The 26945-nt window shown below is 46.8% G+C and overlaps 1 protein-coding gene across 1 annotated transcript in view; it reads left to right on the forward strand.

Annotated features, from left to right (window-relative positions):
• Positions 1-26945, forward strand: part of LOC137637607 (zinc finger protein 721-like) — a 313366-nt gene that overhangs the window by 184899 nt on the left and 101522 nt on the right. Inside the window, 1 exon segment of the mRNA XM_068369755.1 lies at positions 9889-11165. Within this exon segment, the coding sequence (XP_068225856.1) occupies positions 10101-11165 (1065 nt within the window). The 5' untranslated portion in view covers positions 9889-10100.

Consider the following 26945-nt stretch of genomic DNA (forward strand, 5'->3'; position numbering starts at 1 on the left):
AGCCCTGTGTTTTGGCCTAAGCACGGCTCCTCTTGTGTTTACGCGACTGATGAGGAATATTGCGAAATTCCTTCACTTGGCAGACATCAGAGCCTCCCTTTATTTAGACGACTGGCTTTTAAGAGCCCCCACAAGTTGTCGCTGTCTGGAGAGTCTCAGATGGACTTTGGATTTGACCAAGGAACTGGGTCTCTTGGTCAATTTAGAGAAGTCCCAGCTCGTTCCTTCCCAAACCATCGTTTACCTGGGAATGGAGATTCAGAGTCGAGCTTTTCGGGCTTTTCCGTCGGCCCCAAGAATCAACCAAGCCCTAGAGTGCATCCTGAGCATGCTGAAGAAGAACCGATGCTCGGTGAGACAGTGGATGAGTCTAACAGGGACTCTTTCATCGTTAGCCCTGTTCATCGAGTTAGGGAGACTCCACCTCCGCCCCCTTCAGTACCATCTAGCAGCTCACTGGAACAAGGATATGACGCTCGAGGCGGTCTCTATTCCTGTTTCCAAAGAGATGAGGGCTACTCTAACGTGGTGGAAGAGCAACATTCTTCTCAAGGAGGGTCTCTCATTAGCTGTTCAGACCCCCGACCTTCATCTCTACTCGGACGCATCAGACTCGGGCTGGGGCGCGACATTGGACGGACAGGAATGCTCGGGGACATGGAACCAGGAACAGGAAACGCTTCACATCAATTGCAAGGAGTTGTTGGCAGTTCATCTGGCCTTAATGAACTTCAAGTCCCTCCTGCTAAACAAGGTGGTGGAGGTGAACTCCGACAACACCACAGCCTTGGCGTACATCTCCAAGCAGGGAGGGACTCATTCGAGGAAGCTGTTCGAGATAGCAAGGGACCTCCTCATTTGGTCAAAAAGTCGAAAGCTCACGCTGGTAACGAGGTTCATTCAGGGCGATATGAATGTCTCGGCAGATCGCCTCAGCAGGAAGGGTCAAGTCATCCCCACAGAATGGACCCTTCACAAGAACGTGTGCAGCAGACTTTGGGCCCTGTGGGGTCAGCCAACTATAGATCTGTTCGCTACCTCGATGACCAAGAGGCTCCCATTGTACTGTTCCCCGATTCCAGACCCGGCAGCAGTTCACGTGGATGCTTTTCTGCTGGATTGGTCCCACCTCGATCTGTATGCATTCCCGCCGTTCAAGATCATCAACAGGGTTCTTCAGAAGTTCGTCTCTCACGAAGGGACACGGCTGACGTTGGTTGCTCCCCTTTGGCCTGCAAGAGAATGGTTCACAGAGGTACTGCAATGGCTGGTCGACGTTCCCAGGACTCTCCCTCTAAGAGTGGACCTTCTACGTCAACCTCACGTAAAGAAGGTACACCCAAGCCTCCACGCTCTTCGTCTGACTGCCTTCAGACTATCGAAAGACTCTCTAGAGCTAGAGGCTTTTCGAAGGAGGCAGCCAGAGCGATTGCCAGAGCAAGGAGGATATCCACTCGCAGAGTCTATCAATCTAAGTGGGAAGTCTTCCGAAGCTGGTGCAGAACCAATGCAGTTTCCTCTACCAGTACCACTGTAACCCAAGTTGCTGACTTCCTGTTACATCTTAGGAATGTTAGATCTCTTTCAGCTCCTACGATCAAGGGGTACAGAAGTATGTTGACAGCAGTTTTCCGCCACAGAGGCTTGGATCTTTCCTCCAACAAAGATCTGCAGGACATCCTTAGGTCTTTTGAGACCTCTAAAGAACGTCGGTTGTCCACTCCAGGCTGGAATCTAGACGTAGTCCTAAGGTTCCTTATGTCATCTAGATTTGAACCTCTCCAGTCAGCCTCTTTCAAGGACCTCACTCTCAAAACTCTTTTCCTCGTCTGCCTTGCAACAGCCAAAAGAGTAAGTGAGGTTCACGCCTTCAGCAGGAACATAGGTTTCACATCTGAAACGGCTACATGTTCCTTACAGCTCGGTTTTTTGGCAAAAAATGAGCTTCCTTCACGTCCTTGGCCTAAATCGTTCGAAATTCCTAGCCTTTCCAACATGGTGGGTAACGAACGGGAGAGAGTACTTTGCCCTGTCAGAGCTCTTAAGTACTATCTTAAAAGGTCAAAACCCTTGCGAGGACAATCAGAGGCCTTATGGTGTGCTATTAAGAAACCTTCGCTGCCTATGTCTAAGAACGCAGTTTCTTATTACATAAGGCTTCTGATTAGAGAAGCTCATTCTCACATGAAAGATGAAGACCTTGCTTTGCTGAAGGTAAGGACACATGAAGTGAGAGCTGTGGCTACTTCAGTGGCCTTCAAACAGAACCGCTCTCTGCAGAGTATTATGGATGCAACCTATTGGAGGAGCAAGTCAGTGTTTGCATCATTCTATCTCAAAGATGTCCAGTCTCTTTACGAGAACTGCTACACCCTGGGACCATTCGTAGCAGCGAGTGCAGTAGTAGGTGAGGGCTCAGCCACTACATTTCCATAATCCCATAACCTTTTTAACCTTTCTCTTGAATGCTTTTATTGTTGTTTTGGGTTGTACGGTGGGCTAAGAAGCCTTCCGCATCCTAGTTGATTTGGCGGGTGGTCAATTCTTTCTTGAGAGGCGCCTAGGTTAGAGGTTGTGATGAGGTCCTTTAGTATGGGTTGCAGCCCTTTATACTTCAGCACCTAAGAGTTGTTCAGCCTCCTAAGAGGACCGCTGCGCTCAGTAAGGAAGACGTACTTATTAAAGGCAGAGTAATGGTTCAAGTCGACTTCCTTACCAGGTACTTATAATTTCATTTGTTATTTTGAATAACTGATAAAAATGAAATACGGGATACTTAGCTTCTTGATTAACATGTACACTGGTTTTCACCCACCCCCCTGGGTGTGAATCAGCTACATGATTATCGGGTAAGATTAATATTGAAAAATGTTATTTTCATTAGTAAAATAAATTTTTGAATATACTTACCCGATAATCATGATTTAATTGACCCACCCTTCCTCCCCATAGAGAACCAGTGGACCGAGGAAAAAATTGAGGTGGTGTTGACAAGAAGTACTGGAGTACCTGACCACAGATGGCGCTGGTGAGTACACCCCCCTCTTGTATAGCGATCGCTGGCGTATCCCGTCCGTAGATTTCTGTCGGGCAACGGAGTTGACAGCTACATGATTATCGGGTAAGTATATTCAAAAATTTATTTTACTAATGAAAATAACATTTTAAGATTTATGTGATTTTCTTGATGTGATCTCTTTTGTGGTCTTAGTGACTAGTTTAGGTTTTATAATTTTCCATTGGATTGTCCTTGAGAGGAGAATCTTCATTAAAATATCTGAATATTTGGTTTCTCTTTCATTTCCACAATTACTCTTCTCAGACATTTCAATCTGCATTGGTCTCTCTGGAGAGAGAGTTTCTCGTTAAATGATTTTACAGCATTCTTAGTACAGTACTGTATTCAGGTTTCACAAGAGTGAAGTTAAGATTTAAAGATATTTTGTTGAGTAATATTCCAAGTCCCAGGGCTGGGTCTTCTGGGTAAAATCCGTAACCCAATTTATTTAAGAATAAATTCTACAGGTTTCAGTATTAATGTGAGTTTACATAATTGAATATGTGATGTTGTTAATTAAGTTTACAGTATATTGATTGTATTTGTGGTACAGAGTAGTAATCATGTCCAGAGGCTGTCATGGTTTGTTTTTGGAAATTCTATTTTTTTGGGCTCATAGCTCCCCCTAATGTTAACTGTACTAAGTGCAATCATTTGGGTTTAATTTTGGGTCAAGTTTGTGTTCGTTGTTTGCATAAGAAAAATAGAAGGCTAATGGATTAAAAGCAATATTTTATATGTAACTTTCAAGAAATATTTGTTTGTTCCGTCACTTTATACAAACCTTCGCTATTTATAAGGATATTACGTTTGGTGAGGCTGAAAGATGAGCCATAAGACTTTTATCGAGGGTTAACTACCCATTCCGCTAGTTTGTGGGGATAGGGGGGGTTGCTTGCTACCGCTCCCTCTCACACACCAGTGATTTAGGTCACTTTGGTTTTGGCTCGTTGTCATTCTTCATCCTCTCCAAATTATATTTTGGACTGCCATTAATGGTTTTTGTATGTTCTTTCTCTTTAATAGTATGTGTTTGTGTTGACTTTTGCCACCATGTGTACCTGCTCTGGACTTGAAGGTTGGCCCTGCGGTACCTTCATGTCGGCCGTGGACACCAACCTCCACACACTTTGTCCCACCTGGAGAGGTCAACGGTGTGATTGTGGTAATAAGTGTAATGAGTGTCGGGAGTGAGCTGGCTCCCAGTGGGAAAGGTTTGGGCAACGCCGGAAGAAGTCAAAGCGGGGTATTTATCTTTCAAAGGTTCCTTTGAAGGGAAAATAAACACAAGACCTCTTCTTCTGCTTCCCAACCTTCCACCGTTCTGTCCATCCTTCGAGGGGGAAGCTAAGTCCTTCATCTGTCTCCTGTGAGTGACTCTCACCAATCGGGGGAGTTCTCTCATAGAGACTCCTCTTCCGAGGATTGCTGGTATAGGTTAGCTTGCTGTTCCCGCGTCTCAGAGCTCACCCTCTGCTTCGCCTGAGAGATTGCCTTTGACCATCGGTGAAAAGGCGCTTCTTTGGCCTTGTCTTTGCAGCCGTTCCCCGCAGAGGAGCTTCTGCTTTAGTCGTCTTCTGGCCTTCAACCTTCGCCCATTCCTGGTCATTATCTTGACGACGCTGCTGCTAGTCCTCGGCCGTGGACTCTTCTGTGGATTGTTCGCGATCCCTATCAGTGGATGTTCGCCCTTCCAAAGGGCACTTCCACCTTTGTGCTGACCTGCCGTCATGCTTCCTGTCTCCTGTACATCATCCGGATGTTCTTCCAAAGCGTTCAGCTGCGCGCCAACAATTTCCAGCTTGCCAGCGCCCTGCAGTGCACCAGTGCTCTCCAACAGCATGTCAGCGTCATCTTGTATTCCAACGCTTTCAGAGCGTCTTCGCTCTCCAGTGCTTCGACCTTTGCCTGACCACCATCCTTCTCCTGCTTGTCCTCAGCACCCTCTAACCCCCCAGCGATCTACCGGTTGCCGGCGCTCTTCAGTGTAGCCCCTCCATTCCAAAGAGCAGCGTTTGCCATTGCTTGCCAGCTAACCTACGCTTGCCAGTGCAACAGTGGTCCCCAGCTCAAGCTCGTCAGCGCTCCCCAAGACATCAGCGCTCTCCAAACCAGCGTGTGCCAAAGCTCTCTCCAGCTCATCAGCACCCTCCAGCTCGCCGGCGTTCTTCAACGCCCACCTGCGTGCCAGTGCTCTCCTGCGCATTCACTGGAAACTGCGCACCAGCATCCTCCTGCGCAGTGCCTTACTGCACCCCAGCGCTCTCCTGCGCGCCACCGCTCTTCTGCACACAAGAACTCTCCGGCCCACCAGTGCCTGCTGTGCGCCTGCGCTCACCGGCTCACTTGCGCCATGGCCATGAGCAGGCTTCTACAAGCTCCTATGTTTATTGAACATCAAATTGACAGGTCACCATCGCCTCATTCCCATCCCCGCAAAGGCATTACGGTGCTATCAGCGGGGAAAGGGGAAGGGGTCTTCACAGAAGGGTTCAGGATGCTGAAGCTGCCTTCCTCAATGGTGGACCCATCAACAGCAGAGACTCTTGACAGGGAACCTTCGGTCCCTTTCCCTTCAGGGGATCTTTCTGACAGTGCGTCAGTCAGTCAGCAGCTGTGGTTCAGTGCTATGCTCAGAGTAGTGGTGCAAGCCTTCAAGCCTTGTCTGTCTGCCAGCTCTTCGGAGCAACCTTACAGCTCCAGCAGACATATTGCAAGGAACCACTGCTTCTTGTTCTCCCCTGTAGAGGAAGAGAGGAGTCTCAGATGCGGTTACTTCCCTAAGGGTAAAGCTGACTCCTGTTAGGCCAACAAGGCCTGCTTTTCCTGCATCTTCCACCAGACACTCTCCTAACTCACTCTGCCGAGAGAGTTGCGTGAGGGAGGGGCTTCCTCTCTTCCACCTTCAGAGGAAGTTTCCCCTCGCTCTGATAGTTCTTCACCACCGTGGGAAGTCATGAGGGACATGACAATCCGGCCTTCAATGCTTGAGTCCTACCTCCTTCCTTGGAAGGAACCTAAGGACTCCAAGACTCTTTCAAAGTCCTCTTCAAGGACCTCTAATTCTACAGATGCAGCCAGTCACTCAAGGGATGTCCGCAACCCACTCCGAGAAGAGCTCTTGGGTGTGGAAGAAGGAGACTTTGCTGCCAGTTCAATGTCGGAAGGAGAGCAGAAAGTGTCATAACATGCATTCTGGCAGGTTCAGACTCTCATGAGGGTTCTCAATTTGTTTACCAACCCAGAGATACTCCCTCGAGAGGGCAAAGACCAGTGCCGCCTTGCGTTGGTCTCAGGAGCTGAAGGGTGCCAGGGCTAAGATTGCCCTACAGTCTTCTGTGGTTGGTGTTGTGGAAGGGGTATTTCTCCTCTCGATGCCACCATTCCAGCAATAGCAGAGTTCTTCGTGTATTTACGTGAAGAAATGGGCCAGTCAGTCATGGCGGTGAAAGGCTATCGCTCAGCTTTAAGCGTCGCCTTTAGACTGAATGGAATGGTCATTTCTTAAGCTTCGCCTTTAGACTGAATGGAATGGCCATTTCTTTATCGCCAGAACTTTCCTTACTCATACGGAGTTATAAACTTACCTGTCCTCTGTCTGAAGTGAGACCTCCCCCTTGGAACGTGGTTCGAGTTCTCAGGTCTCTAAAGAGACCTCCGTATAAACCATTATCACCACCTAACCTGGAAGATGATGTTCCTGATAGCTTTGGCTTCAGCCAAGAGAGTCATTGAACTTCGTGGTCTCTCATACAACATATCCCATTCAAGGGGAGGGGAGAGAGGTAACGTTCATCTTCGTCCCTGAGTTTGTTGCTAAGACTCAGAACCCGGGAGTAGCGGATCCTCGATTCGACTCCTTCCGGTTTTTGAGTCTTTGTTCTGTAACAGATGACCCTGATCATCTCTTACTCTGCCCAGTGAGAAGTTTGAAGCTGTACCTTAAGAGAACAGCCACAGCCCGTCCCCATGTGCCTGCACTCTTTGTCAGAACAGGGAGGACCAAGAGAAGGGTCACCAAGAACACCATCTCAGCATGGATTTGCAAGATCATAGACCATGCGCTGAATCCTTCACGTCGCCCCAGAGCTCATTATGTTGGGCGTAGCTACATCCCTGGCATTGAAGAGGAACTTCTCAGTGACAGGTTCTTCAGGCTGGGGTGTGGAAATGAAAGAACACTCTCACAGCCCACTGCCTGCAAGATATGACCCACAGGAGGCTCGATACGTTTTCTATTGGCCCTGTGTTTGCTGCACAATAGCTGGTATAAAATGCTCGCTCCTTATTGGACAAGTATCAGAAGGTTGAGGACACTATTCGGTTTTAGTCAGTGTGAATTCTTTTCTCCATCGTCCTCTCTCCTGGGGAAAGCAGCATCCTTGGTTCTCTGCATAAGCTGACCTTAAACCACAGCAGGTAAACCATGCTCCCTTGTGTAGATAGTATAAAGCTAATACTGTTGCGTCCCCATACCCTGGTGAGGTGGTATTGGGAAAGTCTTGGTTACAACAGTTTTTACTATAAAAGACTCGGAATAACTTTTACCTGGATGGTCACACTTCTAAATATCTCAACATATAGCTTGCGTAGGGCGTGTTGTGACCGAGGCAACACCTGCCCTGAGTGGAAGTGCTTTGGACGTAGGTGCAAGAAGTCTAAGAGAGATTCTTTGTCTTGAGGGTGTTCCTCGAAGTCGAAGAAACTTCGGACTTCTTCATCCCTCCCCCCGATCTCTTCCCGAATCTCCTGCTCGATCAGTGTCCCGTGGAACGGTCAAACAGAAGCATAGACCATTTAAAATCAGGTCAATTTTGGGGTTTAAGGGACGTAACTGTTTCCCCTGGAGAAGCGGTTCTGCCCTCCCCTCGGGGAGTGGCTGCTCTTTTTCCGATAATTTACAGGTGTATCCATCAATGGGTATGGCTGGTCCCCTGTCAAACGAGGCGTTGTTGGAGCTTCTCCATCTAGGTGCTGAGAGGAAGTGGACATTGGCTTCGTTTGAGGTGGATCTGTTGCCGATGAGTGCTGTCCTTGGCTATTCTGGAGTTTCTGCCACCTTGTCCGCAGAGGAGTCTTCCCCTTTGCCTTCGCCTGCTTTGGAACTATAAAATGAGACATAATCCTTTGTGTTTCACAGTTAGGCAACCTCTTTCTTGCCAGTTATCTCTTGCTTGACCAGAGAGAATGATTGCATAGCATTCATTACCTTAGTGTTTATTGATTCTGTATAGTTCACAGACTGTAAGTGGACCCTTCAGTGAAAATAGGTAAAGGCTGGATACCATTTATCATGTATTATTTCTATCTCATGATTATTCTTATCACTGACTGTCGTTTTCCCATCATAATATAATTGCCTCATATATATTGACAGATTTTCCATGGGTAGTGTTTCATATCCACGTCCCCAGAAACAGGTGACCATAAAGTGGCATAGAAAGAGTTCAGCAGCAGTCAAAGTTAAGGGTTGTCAATGTCCAAACCCTTCTGACTCCTTTAGGAGATAATGAACCACAATGTAGCGTGGTTCTCCTTTAAGCTTGAAGCTTTCTTATGTAACAAGCGTGGAAATTTCCTATGTCAAAAGCTTGGAACTTTCTTATGTTCCATGCTTAAAGCTTTCATATGTTGCAAGCGTGGAACTTACTTATGTCAAAAGCTTGAAACTTTCTTATGTTCAAAGCTTAAATCTTTATGTTCCAAACTTAAGGTTTTTTATGAATACTTTGACCTTGACCAAAAAGGTCTTTCTTGGTGTTAATTGCTAAGAAATTTGCATCATAAACCTAATGGAACTGTATTTGAAAAAAGTCTTTTATATGTTATTTTCAGGTGTGGGGGTGTCTTTAAAAAAAATTACTTGTGTTTTTGTATTGATATAGGAGTGCCCAATGAGTGTGCGTTTTTTTTTTTTTTCTTTTCAATAATTTGTCTGTCTAGTTATTATTCATTGGAATAAACTTTGGTTGCCAAGTCGTCTTCTCTTCATTAAAGTATCCCCAGAAGGACAGATGCCCACTTACAAGATTGGGAAGTCTTCAGGTGTACACCTCCCCCTCTCTCTGATCTGGGTTGCTCTTAACTTGGCGAGGGAAACCAGTCGTCTTTCCTTGGCCCCCATCTCTCCCTTCTGGCCTCGGAAGAACTGGTTCCCAGACCTTTTTAAGGTCCCAGTGAAGCCTCCTGTCAGATTGCTAGAGAGACCAGATCTACTCAAACAGCCTCACTTTCATTGTCTTCATCAGGGGCTCCACATACTTCATCTTCATGCTTGGAGCCTGTCAGAAGGCACTGGACAACACAAAGGCAACCAGAAAGAAACAACTTACCAAGTGAGTAATGTTACTTTGCCATAATACTAGAACCAAAGCAAAGGCAGAGGGAGAGATATGAAAGAGTTTGTGGTAAATGTTCCTGTCTGTGCAAGATTACTATAAAGCCTTTTGCTGTTCATAATTATGGAGGAAGGCTCAGAGGTGCATAGCTGTATTAGCAAGACAATTTTTGATGGTGACTGGAAAGGAAGTACAGTAAAGGAAATAAGACAATGGATTAAACGTCTGTCTTTTTGAAGAGCAAGGGGAAAACTATTTAAAGAAGAAAACCAATAATATCACAGGAGATGCTGTAGATTATAGAATCCACAGAGTATATGAGATTTTTAGATGCCTGAAATGTGTAACAAGAACAGATAGAACAGTGGTTTGTATGTTTAGAAAAAAGGCAAATTACATAACTTTATGAATTTATTTAATTTTTTAGAAACCTCCATTAATTTTATTGAGTTTTCCTCTTCTCCAACTGATTGTAGTTTTCTTTTCTTCCAGACTTTTCATCTCAAAGGAAGGAATCATCCACCTCTTGCTGCTAAAGCTTGTAAGCTACTGAAGGTGTATGCATGAGATGTAAGACTGGAAAAGAAAGGGTCATGTTGGAAGTTTTTGTTGTACAGTATGATGTCTGAGAATAGGAAGTTTAGTCTTAATCTCATCTTTGAAGTCTATTGAAAATAATATTAAAGGGTGTGTCATCTTTTGATATGGAGAGGATGATGAATTCTGAACCACCTTTTGAATTTTCAATGAAAAGTGAAATTGAAGATCTATTTTCACCTGCAGTCGATCCAGAAAATAATGATACGTCTGGAAGTGTTGCTCTCTTTAATGATGGAGCTCTTTTCTTGGATCCAAAAATGGAAGTCAAAGTAGAGCCAGAAATATTTGATTCTAGCGAAAGCAACTTGAAAAATTCCTACGAGTACGATGCATCAGTGAGTGAAAACGGTTCATTAAGTTGTAAAGAGATTGTCGATGATGAGGAAAGTGTAGACACTTACTTAGGGACAGCTGTGAAAGAGGATAAAGGAAAAGAAAAAGGAAGACTTTCATGTGTAATCAGTGGAAGAGAATTATTACAGAAAGATGTTTTGAATCAAGAGGTGAATCAAATAAAGGAGAAGCAGATAAAAGAAAGGATCTTTGGTAATGTTAACTCCAATGCTCTAGCTAGAAAGCGATGCACGTGCAGTGAATGTGGGAAAACGTTTTCTAATAAATCATATCTTACTGTGCATTTAAGAATTCACACGGGAGAGAAGCCATACAAATGCAATGTCTGTAGCAAAACATTTATTACAAAATCACCTCTCACTAAACATTTAAGAATTCACACGGGAGAGAGGCCATACAAGTGTGATGTCTGTAGCAAAACATTTATTACAAAAGACTATCTCACTAAACATTTAAGAATTCACACGGGAGAGAAGCCATACAAGTGCGATGTCTGTAGCAAAACATTTAATACAAAATCACATCTCATTGTACATTTAAGAATTCACACGGGAGAGAAGACATACAAGTGCAATGTCTGTAGCAAAACTTTTCCCCATAAACACAATCTTACTGTACATTTAAGAGTTCACACGGGAGAGAAGCCATACAAGTGCGATGTCTGCAGCAAAACATTCACTAGAAAATCAAATCTCACTACACATTCAAGAATTCACACGGGAGAGAGGCCATACAAATGCAACGTCTGTAGCAAATTCTTTACTTTGAAAAAATATCTCACAAGACATGAGAAATCACATGAGAGATCTATTCCAGTGTCATGAATGTGGCAAAACATATAATTTAAAACAGAGACTCGATAAACATTTAAGAACTCACATGGAAGAAAAACCATTCATGTGCAAGGACTTTGGTAAAGCTTTTTGCTCTGAAGGTTTCCTCAAGAATCATCATAGAAGGAGGTGCTATAAAATCTGATATTGTGATCTGGAATAAAGAAAAAAAACAACAAAGATTATAGATGTGAGAGTTCTTACCCCTTCGTACGATTGCCCAGGCCGTTAGCTCTCAAAGTCGACGAGGTGACATGATGCCTCCAAACAGCTCATGCGAAGCACAGAGTAACACCTCAGGTCAGGCACTAGCCAGTTAGTTTTTTGGACTTGCACCCACCTAACGGTGAGTGTCCACGGTAAATTTGGTAAGAGTTTGTATGTAGTGCAGTAATAAATGACAAATTTGGAAGAAATTTGCATTTTCCCTATGTATACAATCTTAGAGCTCTTAACACAACCTGGTCCCGCCATCACCTTCCCCCAGGAAGTTCAGCCGCAATTGCAAAGTGACTTTCAGTTACAAGTGGTGGTGTGAGCAGAGTGGTTGGTCCAACTCTCGCTCTCCCTTCGCTAAGTAGCTAAAAGTTTTACAGCTAGTTCCAGCTGTTGCCAAAATGCGTCTCCGCTGTAAAGAGTTCCAGGTTTGTATAGTTAGGAAAAATACAAATTATTTCCAAATTTGTCATATTAGCCTAATTATTACTATTAGAAGCGCCAAGGTGCGAAAGCAAATTGCCACTAGCCCAAGGGACCAAATAGTTGACAGTCTGGTGCAGTGAAGAAATAGGAATGTAAAGAATAAACTATATAAGAGAAGAATGAGATTATTTTAAGATAGATAACAATGTTGAATAAATAAGCATTATAAAAACCAGGAAATGAAACATCGTCAACAGAAAAACATTTGTATCAAGTTTCAACTTGTAAATATCTACTGATTCAGTTGCAGGGGCAGTAGTTGATTGGCTTGATCACAGCCTAAATAAAGCTTAGAGAATAATATACAGCATTAAGCCTTTTGAAAGAATGCTGGTAGCATTGTCTCTTTTTGAAAGTAATACTGGATGATTTTACCTGCTTCTTGTACTGTTGTGAAGTTATGAATGTTAGCGGGAAGGAAGAATTAAAGGCCAGTCTACTCATCTTGGAATATGAAGCCATGCAATTATTTACAAAGTACTATGGTATGGAGATAGCTTCATTTTTGGGGTTTGAATATAAGTATAGTATTAAGGTAGAAAAGTATAATTTTTTAAATTTTTGTGATTTTGTTGATGTTATCTCTTTTATGGTCTTGGTGATTAGTTTAGGTTATATAATTTTCATTGGATTGTCTTTGAGAGGAGAATCTTGATTAAAATATCTAAATATTTGGTTTTTCTTTCATTTCCACAAATGCTCTTCTCAAACATTTCAGTCTGCATTGGTCTCTCTGAAGAGAGAGTTTCTCATCAAATGATTTTACAGCATTCTTAGTACAGTACTGTATTCAGGTTTCACAAGAATGAAGTTAAGATTTAAAGATATTTTGCTGAGTAATATTCCAAGTCCCGGGGCTGGGTCTTCTGGGTAAAATCCATAACCCAATTTATTTAGGAATAAATTCTTCAGGTTTCAGTATTAATGTGAGTTTACAAAATTGAATATCTGATGTTATTAATTAAGTTTACAGTATATTGATTGTATTTTTGGTACAGAGCAGTAATCATGTCCAGAGGCTGTCATGGTTTGTTTTTGGAAATATTTTTGGGCTCAAGCCATGACGTCCTGATGGAAGGTTCCTTCAGTAGCTTCCTAGGGTATATTTAACTACAGTGGATATTCCCAGAGAATTAAACTAAAGGTTATCACAGAATTCCAACTTCTGGTGCGAGTACCCTAAAGGTTTCCCTCTAGGATATCGTATATCAACAGGGGACGCATGTATTAACACGCCACATAGCTATCTGCACCCCATACAGAGTTAACACTTCAATATGGAAAGGTGGCTGAGCAACTGAGGAGCCGTTCCAAAGTTACTCTCATCCGTGGCTACTTTTGGTACTCGAGACGTAAACAAACGGGCGTCATTGCTAAATGACGTCACGTCCGTCCTCATCCTTTCGCCTGTAGCTTCTACGCTAAGTCGGATTTTTCCCAAGTGACTTCTTTATCTGCTTACATCGCCGTAATGTTGCAGCCTTCAGCCTCGCCTTCTTCTGGAAAGTTGAGTACCAGGTCCTAGTATTGTTTAAATAAGCTCTGGCCGTAAGGTCACTTCTAATTTTCTTAAAATATATTTTTTTTGTGGCCGAGCTGTGCCGATACCGGACGCGCCATGTCGGCGTCGCTGTTCACGTTGCATGCCTTATTTAGTTAGCCAGAACAGCCTTCACTGGTCCTTTAACTAATTAATATTATTAGTTATTTAGTCTTCATAGGTAGGGAATCATTATATTGTGTTTTAGCACTCATCAGATTACGGTCGCTGTTCGACCCCATACTAGATCGCTAGCTTAGCCTCTAGGCTGGACAGCCTAGTGCTTGTTTTCATGCATGATATATATTAGTGTTCCTAAGTTAAGTTATGAAGATTGTGGCATTATTAAACATACTAGTTACTGTGATGTAAGTGTTTTTGCCTTCGGGGACCATATAAGGGACTGAGTTGGCTGTGTACCAACCCCCTCCTAACCTAATGTAGGAACCCTTGTATGCTCCCTATTCCCCCTGCCTGTGGGTAATTCCCTCTGGGTAGACTTGCTTTCCCTTCTATATAGGGAGATCTCGTCTACAACCAGAGTATTTATCGCTTCTCTGCCTTACCCTAAGGGAATGAACCCCCCTTAAAGTCGTGCCTGAGACCTTAGGAAGGACCCTGCCCTTCCTCCAGTTGCACTTGGTTGGGTTACCCTTCCTCCCTGCAACTAGCGATGTGTCTTTCAGACTTTCCTAGCCTAGGAGTTAGTCCTCCTACTCTAGGTTAAGCTCTGGGGGTAGACTCTGTCTTTTTATAGTTTTGGACAGTACATTAGTACTGTACTTGATCTGGGCTACCTATCGTAGGTTAGGGAGCGTTCTCCCTTGCCTTGGTGGCCGCTCTCATACAGAGTCTCCCCATTTAGAAAGACCCCTACTTCTCCCTCCCCACTCTATCCCTTTGGTGTAGGCCTGCTTACACACCCCTGTCCTTGGTCCTACAACTCCTCCCTTGGGTGGAGTGGTAGGGCTAGCCTTGTTCCCCTGCTGAGCTGGCCGCTCTAGTACACATACCCTTCATAGCGTTCTATGTGGGTGGTTGCCGGCGGCTGTCCTGCCGGCGGGGGATTCCCCCTCTTTGAGTGCCCTCTATCCCTCCCTTGGGTTACCTCAGGCTCCCAGCCGTCTGCCGGCTCCCTGCCGCCGGATGTTGGAGTATCCACTCCTATCATGAGTGCACTCTCTCCGGAGGGATGCCGGTGGGGTATAGGATATTACCCCTTCCATCCCTCCTTACCTTTTTCTCTTTTTATCTTGGTGCCGGTCCCTTGCCGTCTCTACTGCCGGCGATAACCGCCACTACCTCAGGTGACCTTCATTCATAAGATGCCTTCCCCCTCTAAGACGTCAGCCTACCGAGTGCCGGAGGCTGCCGCCTTCCGTTGACATACCGCCGACGTCCCACCCTTTATATTTACCTAGTAACAGCCGGCCGACTTTCGGAGTCTGCCGCCCACATGCCAGCATTGATTGCCGGCAATCTAGGTATCCACCCTTATATATATATCTCTCTTATGAATTGATCAAAGCCTTCGGCTGCCGGAGCCGCCGCCTCTGCCGGCGGTCCCCCGCTGTGCCGGCGGTCGACACTGTGGTATTATCCATCTCGGTTGCTCAGTGTGTCTGCCTTGATGCCTTCCACCCTGCAGGACCGGCCTCGGGTGTTCCGTCGGTCTGCCGGTGCCCCTCATGAGACGCTAAGGGACATGTACCCCTTCCCTGGCTGCCGGCAACATGCCGGCAGTCAATATGTTGTAGCCAGATAGCCTGGCCACCTCCATATAAGTATTGTTATACCAACCAAAATAGTGGCTATGCTGTTTGATTGCACATTACAACAATTCCAGCATATTCTGTGTATCTCAGTGCAGTCGATTGCCGGAACCTACATTTACTAAGGGGTTTATCCTATTTTCCCCTCTCCCCCAAGGCTCTGAGTGGTCTCAGACCCTGGTACACTCTGCGGACAATTCCTGTTAAAAGCCTAGCTTGGCTCATCCATACGGATTTCCCTCATTTGTGACCCTCAGGTCCAAAGGAATTGTCTACGGATAAGGTTACGGTAACCGGGTGGGTGGGATTCACAAGTATGTGTCAATCTACTTCCTTTCCCGCTCATCAATCTTGAACATTAATATGCTATTATAGATTTAAGTTATTCTTAATTTTAGAGTAATGTAAGTCATTCTTATGCCTTCCATGTACTCATGATCTCTTTCTTTTACAGGAGGAGTACATGAAGTGCGAAAGCAACTTCTGTGGAGTGAAGCGCCCGGACTTCTACGGGCACAAGGCGTGCCGGACCCACGCCCCCTGCGCCGCCAAGAAAGGCGACCTTAAATTTTGGGACCCGCAGAACTGTACAGTCTGCAAGAGTCTTGTTGAAGCGTTCGACGATCCTCCAACCACGGAGGTAAGGGACATCGCTAGAGAGAAGCTACGCAAATGGGTGCGTGGCTTCCAAAAGAACGCCACTGGACCGTATCTTCTCAATGAAGACTTGAGGGCTTTGCTTTTTCTGAAAGCATCCAAGGACTTGGTGGTCCCTCGTGAACAAATTCCCACCGTCCAGATCGTGGTCGAACCCGACGTCGTCATGGCACAGACCATGCGTGAGTACCATCTTGATTCCGACAACGTGGAACATATGTCGGAGGTGTCTGAAGAGACGGAGAAGAACCTCATGGAAGATCAGGTGGAATACCCTGATTCGGAGAACGAGGTCGCTCCTGCTCCCCCACCAACTCCTGCACCGTCCGAGGAACCTGTTCCTTCGACTTCTGCCACCCTGGACCCTCTTCCATTGACCACTCAAGAGGTCTTCAGAATGCTTGAAGCCCTCATGGACAAGAAGCTGCGCGAGACTCAGGAGCAATTCCGGACTACTCTTGTCGGCTTCAAACAACCGAAGAAGATTTCGGTTAAGGACCTCCCCACCTGCTCGGAAGCTAACCCTTGGAGATACGCCGAGCATATGCCAATCACAACTGGCAAGATCTTATATTAGTGAAAGGGTTGGCTCTATTTTGTTGGAAGAAGTGGAGTTCTTCCCGAATTTCGAGGCTTATCCGGACTGTTACGTCCGGCTCAGGTCCGAACCAGCCTCAAAAGAAGAGACCGAACCGAAGGAAGTGATTGTGTTCGATCTCGCGAAGGCCCAAGCTATGTTAGCTCAGGCAGTGAAGAGCCGGGGTTTCACAAACTCCAAGATGCCGGCGCTGAGTAAGAAGCATCCAACCTTCGTTGCTCCAGCTACTGCGACCTTCCCCTTCATTGAAAAGGCCTTCCAAGCGGTCATGAAGGCTGTGGAGGAAGGGAAGCCTTGCCCTGCACTGCAGGATTGCAGACCCTTCTCCATTACTCTTCCCCCCGATGATAGGCACTGGAAAGACATCCAGTCGACCTTCATGGTAGGAAAACTGGAACCTGATGTGGCTGGTCGTCAATTCAATGAGGACCTCCCACGGCTGAACGATCACCTCCTTCGTAGGGAACAGGATACGAAGGAGAGACTCGCCGCTTCGCTGTCCCATCACGTACAGCTGGAACTCATGGCCGGGGATACCAGAGTCCCGGACTTTTACATGGTCCTTGCTAAGTCGCAGCTGGCGACCGTGACCAAAGACCTATACAGTTTCGCTAGGGCTCGTAGAGCCTGTAGAGAATTCGTATTCGCCAGTGCAACGGTGAAACACGAACCCTGGAGACTGATTTCCTCCAATATCTGGGCAAACATCTCTTCCCGTCTACCTTGGTGAAAGAGATAGTGGACAAAGCTGCTACGGAGAACAGGAACCTTCTCCATAAGTGGGGCATATCCCGAAAGAGGAAGTCCTCTCAGGATGATGGCCCTCAGCCTAAGAGGAAATCCTCGAAACCCAGACCCCAGCAACGTCAACCGAGACGACAGTTTCCGGGTCCCGCTATTCCCCAATTGGCTACGCAGCCACAACAGACCTTTCAATTGGTCCCCCAGCCGGTGGTGTCGCAGTCACCGGTCTTCACCCGTGCCTATGAGCAACACTCGACTACCTTTCGTCCCAGAGGTAGGGGCTCAGGCAGAGGTTCCGGCAGAGATTCTTCTCGCCGTCCCTCCAGAGGCAGAGGAGGAAGGGGAGCTAGCGGCCGAGGTGGCAAACCCTCGGGACACCAGAAGCAATGAAGTGCTTCCGGTGGGAGGAAGACTCCGCCAATTCCAGGATCGTTGGACCTTCAATCCCTGGGCACACACCATCGTCAAGAAGGGACTGGGCTGGAGCTGGATTCTGCCACCCCCATCCTTCCAGCAATTCTTTCAACAGTCAACCCCCCTCCTGGAAGAATATGTCCTGGAACTCTTGAACAAAAAGGTGATCAGGAGGGTAAAGTCAATCAGGTTCCAAGGGAGACTCTTTTGTGTTCCCAAGAAAGACTCAGACAAATTCAGAGTCATTCTAGACTTATCCCCCCTCAACAAGTTCATTGCGAACAACAAATTCAAGATGCTGACTCTGCAACAAATAAGGACCCTTCTGCCTCACAGGGCCTACACGGTCTCCATAGACCTGGCGGATGCCTACTGGCACATTCCAATGAATCACTATGCTTCCTCCTACCTAGGATTTCGACTCCAAAGGAAAAGTTACGCCTTTAGGGCCATGCCCTTCGGGCTCAACGTGGCTCCACGGATCTTCACCAAGCTGGCAGACGCAATCGTCCAACAGCTACGTCTTCAGGGCGTCCAAGTGATGGCCTACCTAGACGACTGGCTAGTCTGGTCGACATCGCCCGAAGATTGTCTGAGAGCCTGCAACAAAGTCACCCAGTTCCTAGAGCATCTGGGGTTCAAGATAAACGCAGAAAAATCTCGCCTCTCTCCAGCTCAGAAGTTCCAATGGTTGGGAATCCATTGGGACCTTCAGTCACACCGCCTTTCCATTCCACAGAAGAAAAGGAAGGAAATAGCAGGGTCTGTCAGAAGGCTTCTAAAATCCAAACGGATCTCAAGACGACAACAGGAACAAGTTCTCGGCTCTCTACAGTTCGCCTCTGTGACAAACCCAGTGCTTCGCGCACAGCTAAAGGATGCCGCGGGAGTCTGGAGACGTTTCTCATCCATCGCTCGAAGAGACCTCAAGAGATGGCTTCTGAACAGACTTCGCTTACTTTTAAAGCCATGGTCAGAAGCAAAGGCCGTGAAAAGGTCCATCCCTCTTCAACACCCGCCTCCATCGATCAACATCCACACGGACACTTCACTGGAGGGTTGGGGAGGTCACTCCCACCAACAACAGATTCAAAGGACATGGTCTCCCCTATTCAAGACGTATCACATCAACATCTTGGAGGCCATGGCGGTCTTCTCACCCTGAAGAAACTCTCTCCGCCTCCCTCGATCCACATCCGTCTGACTCTGGACAACTCAGTGGTAGTCAGATGTCTCAATCGTCATGGCTCGAGATCGCCCCAGATAAATCAGGGTTTCTTCCTATCTTTCGTTTGGCAGAAAGGAAGAAATGGCACCTGTCTGCAGTTCACCTAGACGCAAGATCATTCTCCTTCATCTCTCACCAAGTCCCGGAACTTCAGATCGATCTCTTCGCGACGAGCGACAACAATCAACTTCCTCGATATGTGGCCCCGTACGAGGACCCCAAGGCAGAAGCAGTGGATGCCATGTCCCTGGATTGGAACAGATGGTCCAGGATATACCTGTTCCCTCCTCCCAACCTTCTGCTGAAAGTCCTATCCAAACTGAGAACCTTCAAAGGGACAACGGCCCTAATGGCTCCCAAGTGGCCCCGAAGCAATTTGTATCCCCTGGTCCTGGAGCTGCAGCCCACGCTGATCCCTCTACCGGGCCCAGTTCTCTCTCAACAAGTACAGAAGTCGACTGTCTTCGCTTCATTGCTGAAAGTCAGGGACCTTCATCTCATGATTTTCTCTCCTTAGCCGCAAAGAAAAGGTTTGGGATCTCGAAGAAAAGCTTAGACTTCCTCGAGGAGTACAAGACTGAGTCTACCAGACGGCAATACGAATCTTCCTGGAGAAAGTGGGTCTCCTTCGTCAAGGCAAAAAATCCTACGGAAATCACCATTGATTTTTGCATGTCCTTCTTCATTCACCTTCATGGACAAGGCTTAGCGGCCAATACAATTTCCACTTGTAAATCGGCCTTGACTAGACCACTCCTTTACGCCTTCCAGATTTATCTGTCCAGCGATATCTTCAATAAACTGCCAAAGGCATGCGCTAGACTACGCCCAGGACCCCCACCAAAAACTATCTCCTGGTCCCTGGACAAGGTGCTCTATTTTGCTTCTAGCCTGGACAACGATTTGTGCCCTCTGAAAGACCTGACTCAAAAAGTTATCTTCCTTTTTGCTCTCACCTCCGGAGCCCGAGTCAGTGAAATAGTGGCATTATTAAGAGAAGAGGGTCATATCCTGTTCGCCGAGACAGGAGATCTTACCCTCTTCCCCGATCCGACGTTTCTCGCTAAGAATGAACTACCCACCAAGAGATGGTGCCCTTGGAGAATCTGCCCCCTGAAGGAAGATGTCTCTCTATGCCCAGTGGAGAGTTTTAAGGTCTATCTTCTAAGAACTTCAGACTTCGGTGGAGGACAACTCTTCAAAGGAGAAACATTGGGTAGCGACCTGTCACTGAAACAACTAAGAGCGGAAATCACCTACTTCATTCGCAGAGCGGATCCTGACAGTACACCCGCAGGTCACGATCCTAGAAAAGTCGCTTCTTCTCTGAACTTCTTCCAGAGTATGGATTTCGAAAGCCTCAAGAGCTTTACAGGCTGGAAATCATCGCGCGTTTTCTTCAAGCACTACGCAAAACAAGTGCACTAAGTAAAGCATTTCGTGTAGCTGCAGGTAGTGTTATGAAACCTGCTGCTTAAATCTGCATAGAACAGTGAGTTACTTGGGACTCTAACTCTACGGGTGCCTGTGTTGACCCTATTGTGATACATAGTGATTTAATGGACACTTAGTGTTTCTAATAGACTGTTCTTTACCAAGGTGAAATGTCATAGACTTTACATGAGTGCCACATGCCCTAGGGCATGATGTGTTTTCTTTGAATTTTAAAAGACTGCCGTTCCTCTGGAACTTGTGTTTCTAAAAAGCAAATTTTTCAATATTAAACTTAGCCGGTGATTATATAAGCTGCAGCTCTGCTGCCCGACAGAAAAACTCTACGTTCAAAATCCGCCAGCGATCGCTATGCAGGTAGGGGGTGTACTTCAACAGCGCCATCTGTCGTGCAGGTACTCAGTACTCAATGTAAACACAGAACTCAATTTTCTCTCTGTCGTGCCACCGGCAAGACCTACTAAATTCGCTGTTGCTTACTGGATTGGTTTTCACATATTTTGGTGAAGTACACATTTCTAGTTTTGAGCTTTCGCTTTGCAGACGTTATCTTCAATAAATCCTTGCATTCTTTTGTTGATATCGGTTTATTTGTTGACGACTTGGATAGTTTTTTGAATTCCCCTTTGACTAATTCAAAATGGCTGACCCTTCTCAAGTCCCTAAATACAGAAAGTGTAGTGCTAGGGACTGTTCAAGGCGTCTTCCGAAGGCCTCTATCGATCCACACACTGTTTTTGTTCCAATTGTCGGGATAAAACCTGTCAATTGGAAGATCGATGTGAGGAATGCGTTGGGCTTTCGGAATTCGATTTTCTCGAATTCCAGAAATATTCACGTAGGCTAGAGAGAGATAGAGTCAGGAGAAGTTCATCTCGCTCCGTTGATATTTCCTCTCCTCATGCCCCACAACCTATTCCTTCCCCTGTAGTGGTTGCTCCTGATCCCCCTTCTAGCACTCAACAACCTTCAATGGCAGATATGATGCGTGCCATTCAGGCTCTGGGTGAGAGAGTCGAGTCTTTGGCTAGTGACCGTAACCAGCTCATGGCAGACGTCAAGGAGCTGAAGTGTAAGAGTGCAGTGGGTAGTGATAAAGTGAGTGGTAGTGTTGTGGATAGTGTTGCGCTTGAGGGTTCGTCTGTTCGTGCCTGTCGTCCTCCCAGTCCGGGACCTCTTGCATGCTCCCAAGCCCAGGGGAGAAGCAATGTCGTACGACCAAAGGGTTCGAGAGGCTTTAATCAGCGAACAGACGTTCCCTCCGTGGTTTCGGGCGTATCTACCCAAGATCGCCCCACCCACACGAAGACGAGAGAGCCCATTTATTCCTCGTCTGCGGAAGAGGTTTCTCATAAGAATCCATGGACCAAGGTCTCGCGGCCTCTTAAGCGCAAGTCGGTCCCTTCCGCGCAAGTCCAACGGCCCAGTTGTAGCCACTGGGTCAGTTCGGACTCGCTGCAGTCTTCCGACGACTGCTCACCTCCTAAGAGAGGCAAAGCGGTACCGCATCAGGCAGTAACTCCGTCTGTTGCCGCACCTGCTCCTGTAGACCCTAAGTGGTCTTTACTGCAGACCATGCAGTCACAGTTAACGTCATTGATGCAGGACTTTCGTGCGGAGAAGGTTGACGCTGCACCAACCTCTAGCCTACAACCAACCACGGTTGTGCGTCCGGTGGACGCTGAGGCTACCTTCTCCCACACTCCATCTGTGAGAGTCCCGCCACCCATGCGTTCCAGTGTACTCTGCCAGCCGCATGTTGACGTTCAGCGACGCACGGAACCTTCCGTTGACGTTCGCGAGGTACAACAACAACCTAAGTTGTTTTGTTTTGACGCGATGCGTCAACCTCCGCAACCCAGTGTGGTTACCTCTACTCACCCACAGCAGACTAGACAGTCTGGAGTAGACGCTTTGGGTCCCCGCGCTGCCATGGTTGTTGCCAGTTCACAGACTGGGCAACAGTTCCATGACGTTGCGTCCGGTTCAGTCACGCGTGCACCCGTGCTGTCGGACTCAGCTGACCAGCCGATTGCTACTCCTTTGCCGCTTCCTCCTCAGCTTTCAGATGATGGACTCTCTGATGATGACGACGCTGCACACATTGACGACCCGCATACGGACATCGACGAACCCAAGACCACGCAACCCTCCTTGGACTTTAGAAAAGTTCTTGCTTTGTTCAAGGAGATGTTTCCTGATCAGTTTGAGCCTGCGGCTCCACGCTCTCCTCCGTCAGAGTTCGCTTTAGGCACGCAGTCATCAGCGCCTGCCTTCACGAAACTCGTCCTCGCCCGCTCGTCCAAGAGAGCTTTACGAGTTTTAGGAGATTGGATGCAGTCCAAAAAGAACCTTGGGAAGACAGCATTTACGTTTCCCCCTGCGAGACTCTCTTCCAGATCGAGCGTCTGGTATGCCACGGGAGAAGTTCTCGGCTTGGGAGTTCCTGCCTCTGCCCAGGGCGACTTCTCAAGTCTAGTAGACTCTCCCCGCAGGCTGGCCATGAGACGCTCTAAGATTTGTTGGTCTCCTTCAGACTTAGACCATCTGTTGAAAGGAGTGTTTAGAGCCTTCGAGGTCTTTAACTTTTTGGACTTGTGTCTGGGAGCTTTGAGCAGGAAGATCTCCCCTTCTGACAAGGAAGCTTCCTTGCTCATTATGTCCTGTATGGACAAGGCCATACGTGACGGATCCAGTGAGCTTGCGGCTTCATTCGTTTCCGGGGTCCTCAAGAAACGGGAAAACCTTTGCTCTTTCCTGTCAGCTGGAGTAACACCGTGTCAGAGATCGGAACTTCTGTTTGCTCCTCTCTCAAAGTGCCTTTTCCCAGAGGACTTGATAAAGGAGATTGCTGCCTCCTTGATTCAAAAAGACACTCATGACCTGGTTGCGTCCTCTGCCCGCAAAGCCACCCCTTTGCCTACCTTGTCTAGACCCAGGATGGACACTCCAGCGTCCAGATTCATTCCGCCCTTTCGTGGCAGAGCCTCCAACAGAGGAGGTGCTCGTGCCGAAGGGAGACGTGGGAAGAAGAAAGGTACCAAGTCCTTTAAGGGCAGAGTCTGACTGCCACCTTCTTCAGACAGCAGTGGGAGCCAGACTCAAGAACTTCTGGCAGACCTGGGAGAAAAGGGGCGCAGATGCACAATCTGTGAAGTTGCTCAGAGAAGGGTACAAGATCCCGTTTGTACGCAAACCCCCTCTAGCAACGTCTCCCATCGATCTCTCTCCCAGGTACAGAGAGGAAGACAAGAGACTAGCTTTGAAGCAGGAGGTGTCTCTCTTACTAGAAAAGGGAGCGGTAGTCAAAGTCCAGGACCATCAATCCCCGGGCTTCTACAACCGTCTCTTCTTAGTGGTAAAGAAGACAGGAGGGTGGAGGCCGGTGCTAGACGTCAGTGCGCTGAATGTCTTTGTCACAAAGCAGACGTTCGCCATGGAGACCACAAAGTCCGTTCTAGCAGCGGTCAGGAAGGAAGACTGGATGGTCTCCTTAGACCTAAGGGACGCTTACTTTCACGTCCCCATCCACCCAGAATCCCAACCTTTGCTGAGATTCGTTTACGAAAAGGTTGTCTACCAATTTCAAGCCCTGTGCTTTGGCCTAAGCACAGCTCCTCTTGTATTCACGAGGCTGATGAGGAATATTGCCAAATTCCTGCATTTAGCGGATATCAGAGCCTCCCTCTATTTGGACGACTGGCTTCTAAGAGCTTCTTCCAGTCGTCGCTGTCTGGAGAATCTAAAGTGGACTCTAGATCTGACCAAGGAATTGGGTCTCCTGGTCAATATGGAAAAGTCCCAACTGGTCCCATCCCAAACTATAGTGTACTTAGGGATGGAGATTCACAGCCAAGCTTTTCGGGCTTTTCCGTCGGCCCCCAGAACAAGTCAAGCCCAAGGATGCATCCAGAACATGCTAAAGAAGGAACGATGTTCAGTCAGACAGTGGATGAGTCTGATAGGGACGCTTTCATCCCTTGAACAGTTCATTTCGTTAGGGAGACTACACCTCCGTCCCCTTCAATTTCACCTAGCTGTTTACTGGAAAAGGACAAGACACTAGAAGCGGTCTCGATCCCCATTTCCGAGAAGATGAAGTCATCACTGACTTGGTGGAAGGACAACATCAACCTCAGAGAGGGTCTGCCCCTGGCTGGTCAGACTCCCAACCACGTTCTCTTCTCGGACGCATCGGACACGGGCTGGGGTGCGACATTAGACGGTCGGGAATGCTCGGGAACTTGGAACTCGAATCAAAGAACATTACATATCAACTGCAAGGAGCTACTGGCAGTTCATCTGGCCTTGAAAAGCTTCAAGTCCCTCCTTCAAGGCAAGGTGGTGGTGGTGAACTCAGACAACACCACAGCCTTGGCGTACATCTCCAAGCAAGGAGGGACCCATTCTATGACGTTGTACGAGATCGCAAGGGACCTCCTCACCTGGTCAAGAGATCTAAACCTTTCTCTAGTAACGAGGTTCATTCAAGGCAACATGAATGTCATGGCGGATTGCCTCAGTCGGAAGGGTCAAATCATTCCAACAGAATGGACCCTACACAAGGATGTGTGCAAGAGACTATGGGCCACATGGGGCCAACCTACCATAGATCTCTTTGCAACCTCGATGACCAAGAGGCTCCCAATATATTGCTCACCAATCCCGGACCCAGCAGCAGTTCATATAGATGCCTTTCTACTGGATTGGTCCCATCTAGACCTTTATGCATTCCCCCTGTTCAAGATTGTCAACAAGGTACTGCAGAAGTTCGCCTCTCACGAAGGGACAAGGTTGACGTTAGTTGCTCCCCTCTGGCCCGCGAGAGAATGGTTCACCGAGGTACTTCAATGGCTGGTGGACGTTCCCAGAACTCTTCCTCTAAGAATGGACCTTCTACGTCAGCCACACGTAAAGAAGGTACACCCAGGCCTCCACGCTCTTCGTCTGACTGCCTTCAGACTATCGAAAGACTCACTAGAGCTAGAGGCTTTTCGAAGGAGGCAGCCAGGGCGATTGCTAGAGCAAGGAGGACATCCACTCTTAGAGTCTACCAGTCGAAGTGGGAAGTCTTCCGAAACTGGTGCAAGTCGGTATCAGTATCCTCGACCAGTACCTCTGTAACCCAAATAGCTGACTTCCTATTATACCTGAGGAAGGAAAGATCTCTTTCAGCTCCCACTATCAAAGGTTACAGAAGCATGTTGGCAGCAGTCTTCCGTCACAGAGGCTTAGATCTTTCTAACAACAAAGATCTACAGGACCTCCTTAAGTCTTTTGAGACCTCGAAGGAGCGTCGTTTGGCTACACCGGGTTGGAATTTAGACGTGGTACTAAGATTCCTTATGTCAGAAAGGTTCGAGCCACTACAATCAGCCTCCTTTAAAGATCTCACTTTAAAGACTCTTTTCCTCGTTTGCTTAGCAACAGCTAAAAGAGTCAGTGAGATTCACGCCTTCAGCAGGAACATCGGATTTTCATCTGAAACGGCTACATGTTCTTTACAGCTTGGTTTTCTAGCCAAAAACGAGCTACCTTCTCGTCCTTGGCCGAAATCGTTCGATATTCCAAGCCTTTCAAATTTGGTTGGAAATGAACTAGAAAGAGTCTTATGCCCTGTTAGAGCTCTTAAGTTCTATTTAAGACGAACTAAACCTTTACGAGGACAGTCAGAAGCTTTATGGTGTTCTATTAAGAAACCTTCTTTGCCTATGTCAAAGAATGCACTTTCCTATTATATCAGACTGTTGATACGAGAAGCTCATTCCCATCTGAATGAGGAAGACCATGCTTTGCTGAAGGTAAGGACACATGAAGTTAGAGCTGTCGCAACTTCAGTGGCCTTTAAACAAAATAGATCTCTGCAGAGTATAATGGACGCAACCTATTGGAGAAGCAAGTCAGTGTTCGCGTCTTTTTATCTTAAAGATGTCCAGTCTCTTTACGAGAACTGCTACACCCTGGGACCATTCGTAGCAGCGAGTGGGTGAGGGCTCAACCACTACATTCCCCTAATTCCATAACCTTTTTTAATCTTTCTCTTGAAATGTTTTTTATTGTTGTTTTTGGGTTGTCCGGAAGGCTAAGAAGCCTTTCGCATCCTGGTTGATTTGGCGGGTGGTCAAATTCTTTTCTTGAGAAGCGCCTAGATTAGAGGTTTTGATGAGGTCCTGTAGTATGGGTTGCAACCCTTGATACTTCAGCTCCTAGGAGTCGCTCAGCATCCTAAGAGGATCGCGAGGCTCAGTAAGGAAGACGTACTTAAAAAAGGCAGAGTAATTGTTCAAGTCGACTTCCTTACCAGGTACTTATTTATTTTATGTTTGTTATTTTGAATAACTGCTAAAATGAAATACAAAATCCTTAGCTCATAATAATGTAAACAATTAATGCTGGTCTCTACCCACCCCCCTGGGTGTGAATCAGCTTATATAATCACCGGCTAAGTTTAATATTGAAAAATGTTATTTTTATAATAAAATAAATTTTTGAATATACTTACCCGGTGATTATATATTAAAGGACCCTCCCTTCCTCCCCAATAGAGACCCAGTGGACCGAGGAGAAAATTGAGTTCTGTGTTTACATTGAGTACTGAGTACCTGCACGACAGATGGCGCTGTTGAAGTACACCCCCTACCTGCATAGCGATCGC

This window comes from Palaemon carinicauda, unplaced genomic scaffold (assembly GCF_036898095.1).
Source record: "Palaemon carinicauda isolate YSFRI2023 unplaced genomic scaffold, ASM3689809v2 scaffold88, whole genome shotgun sequence".
NCBI classification, from domain to species: domain Eukaryota; kingdom Metazoa; phylum Arthropoda; class Malacostraca; order Decapoda; family Palaemonidae; genus Palaemon; species Palaemon carinicauda.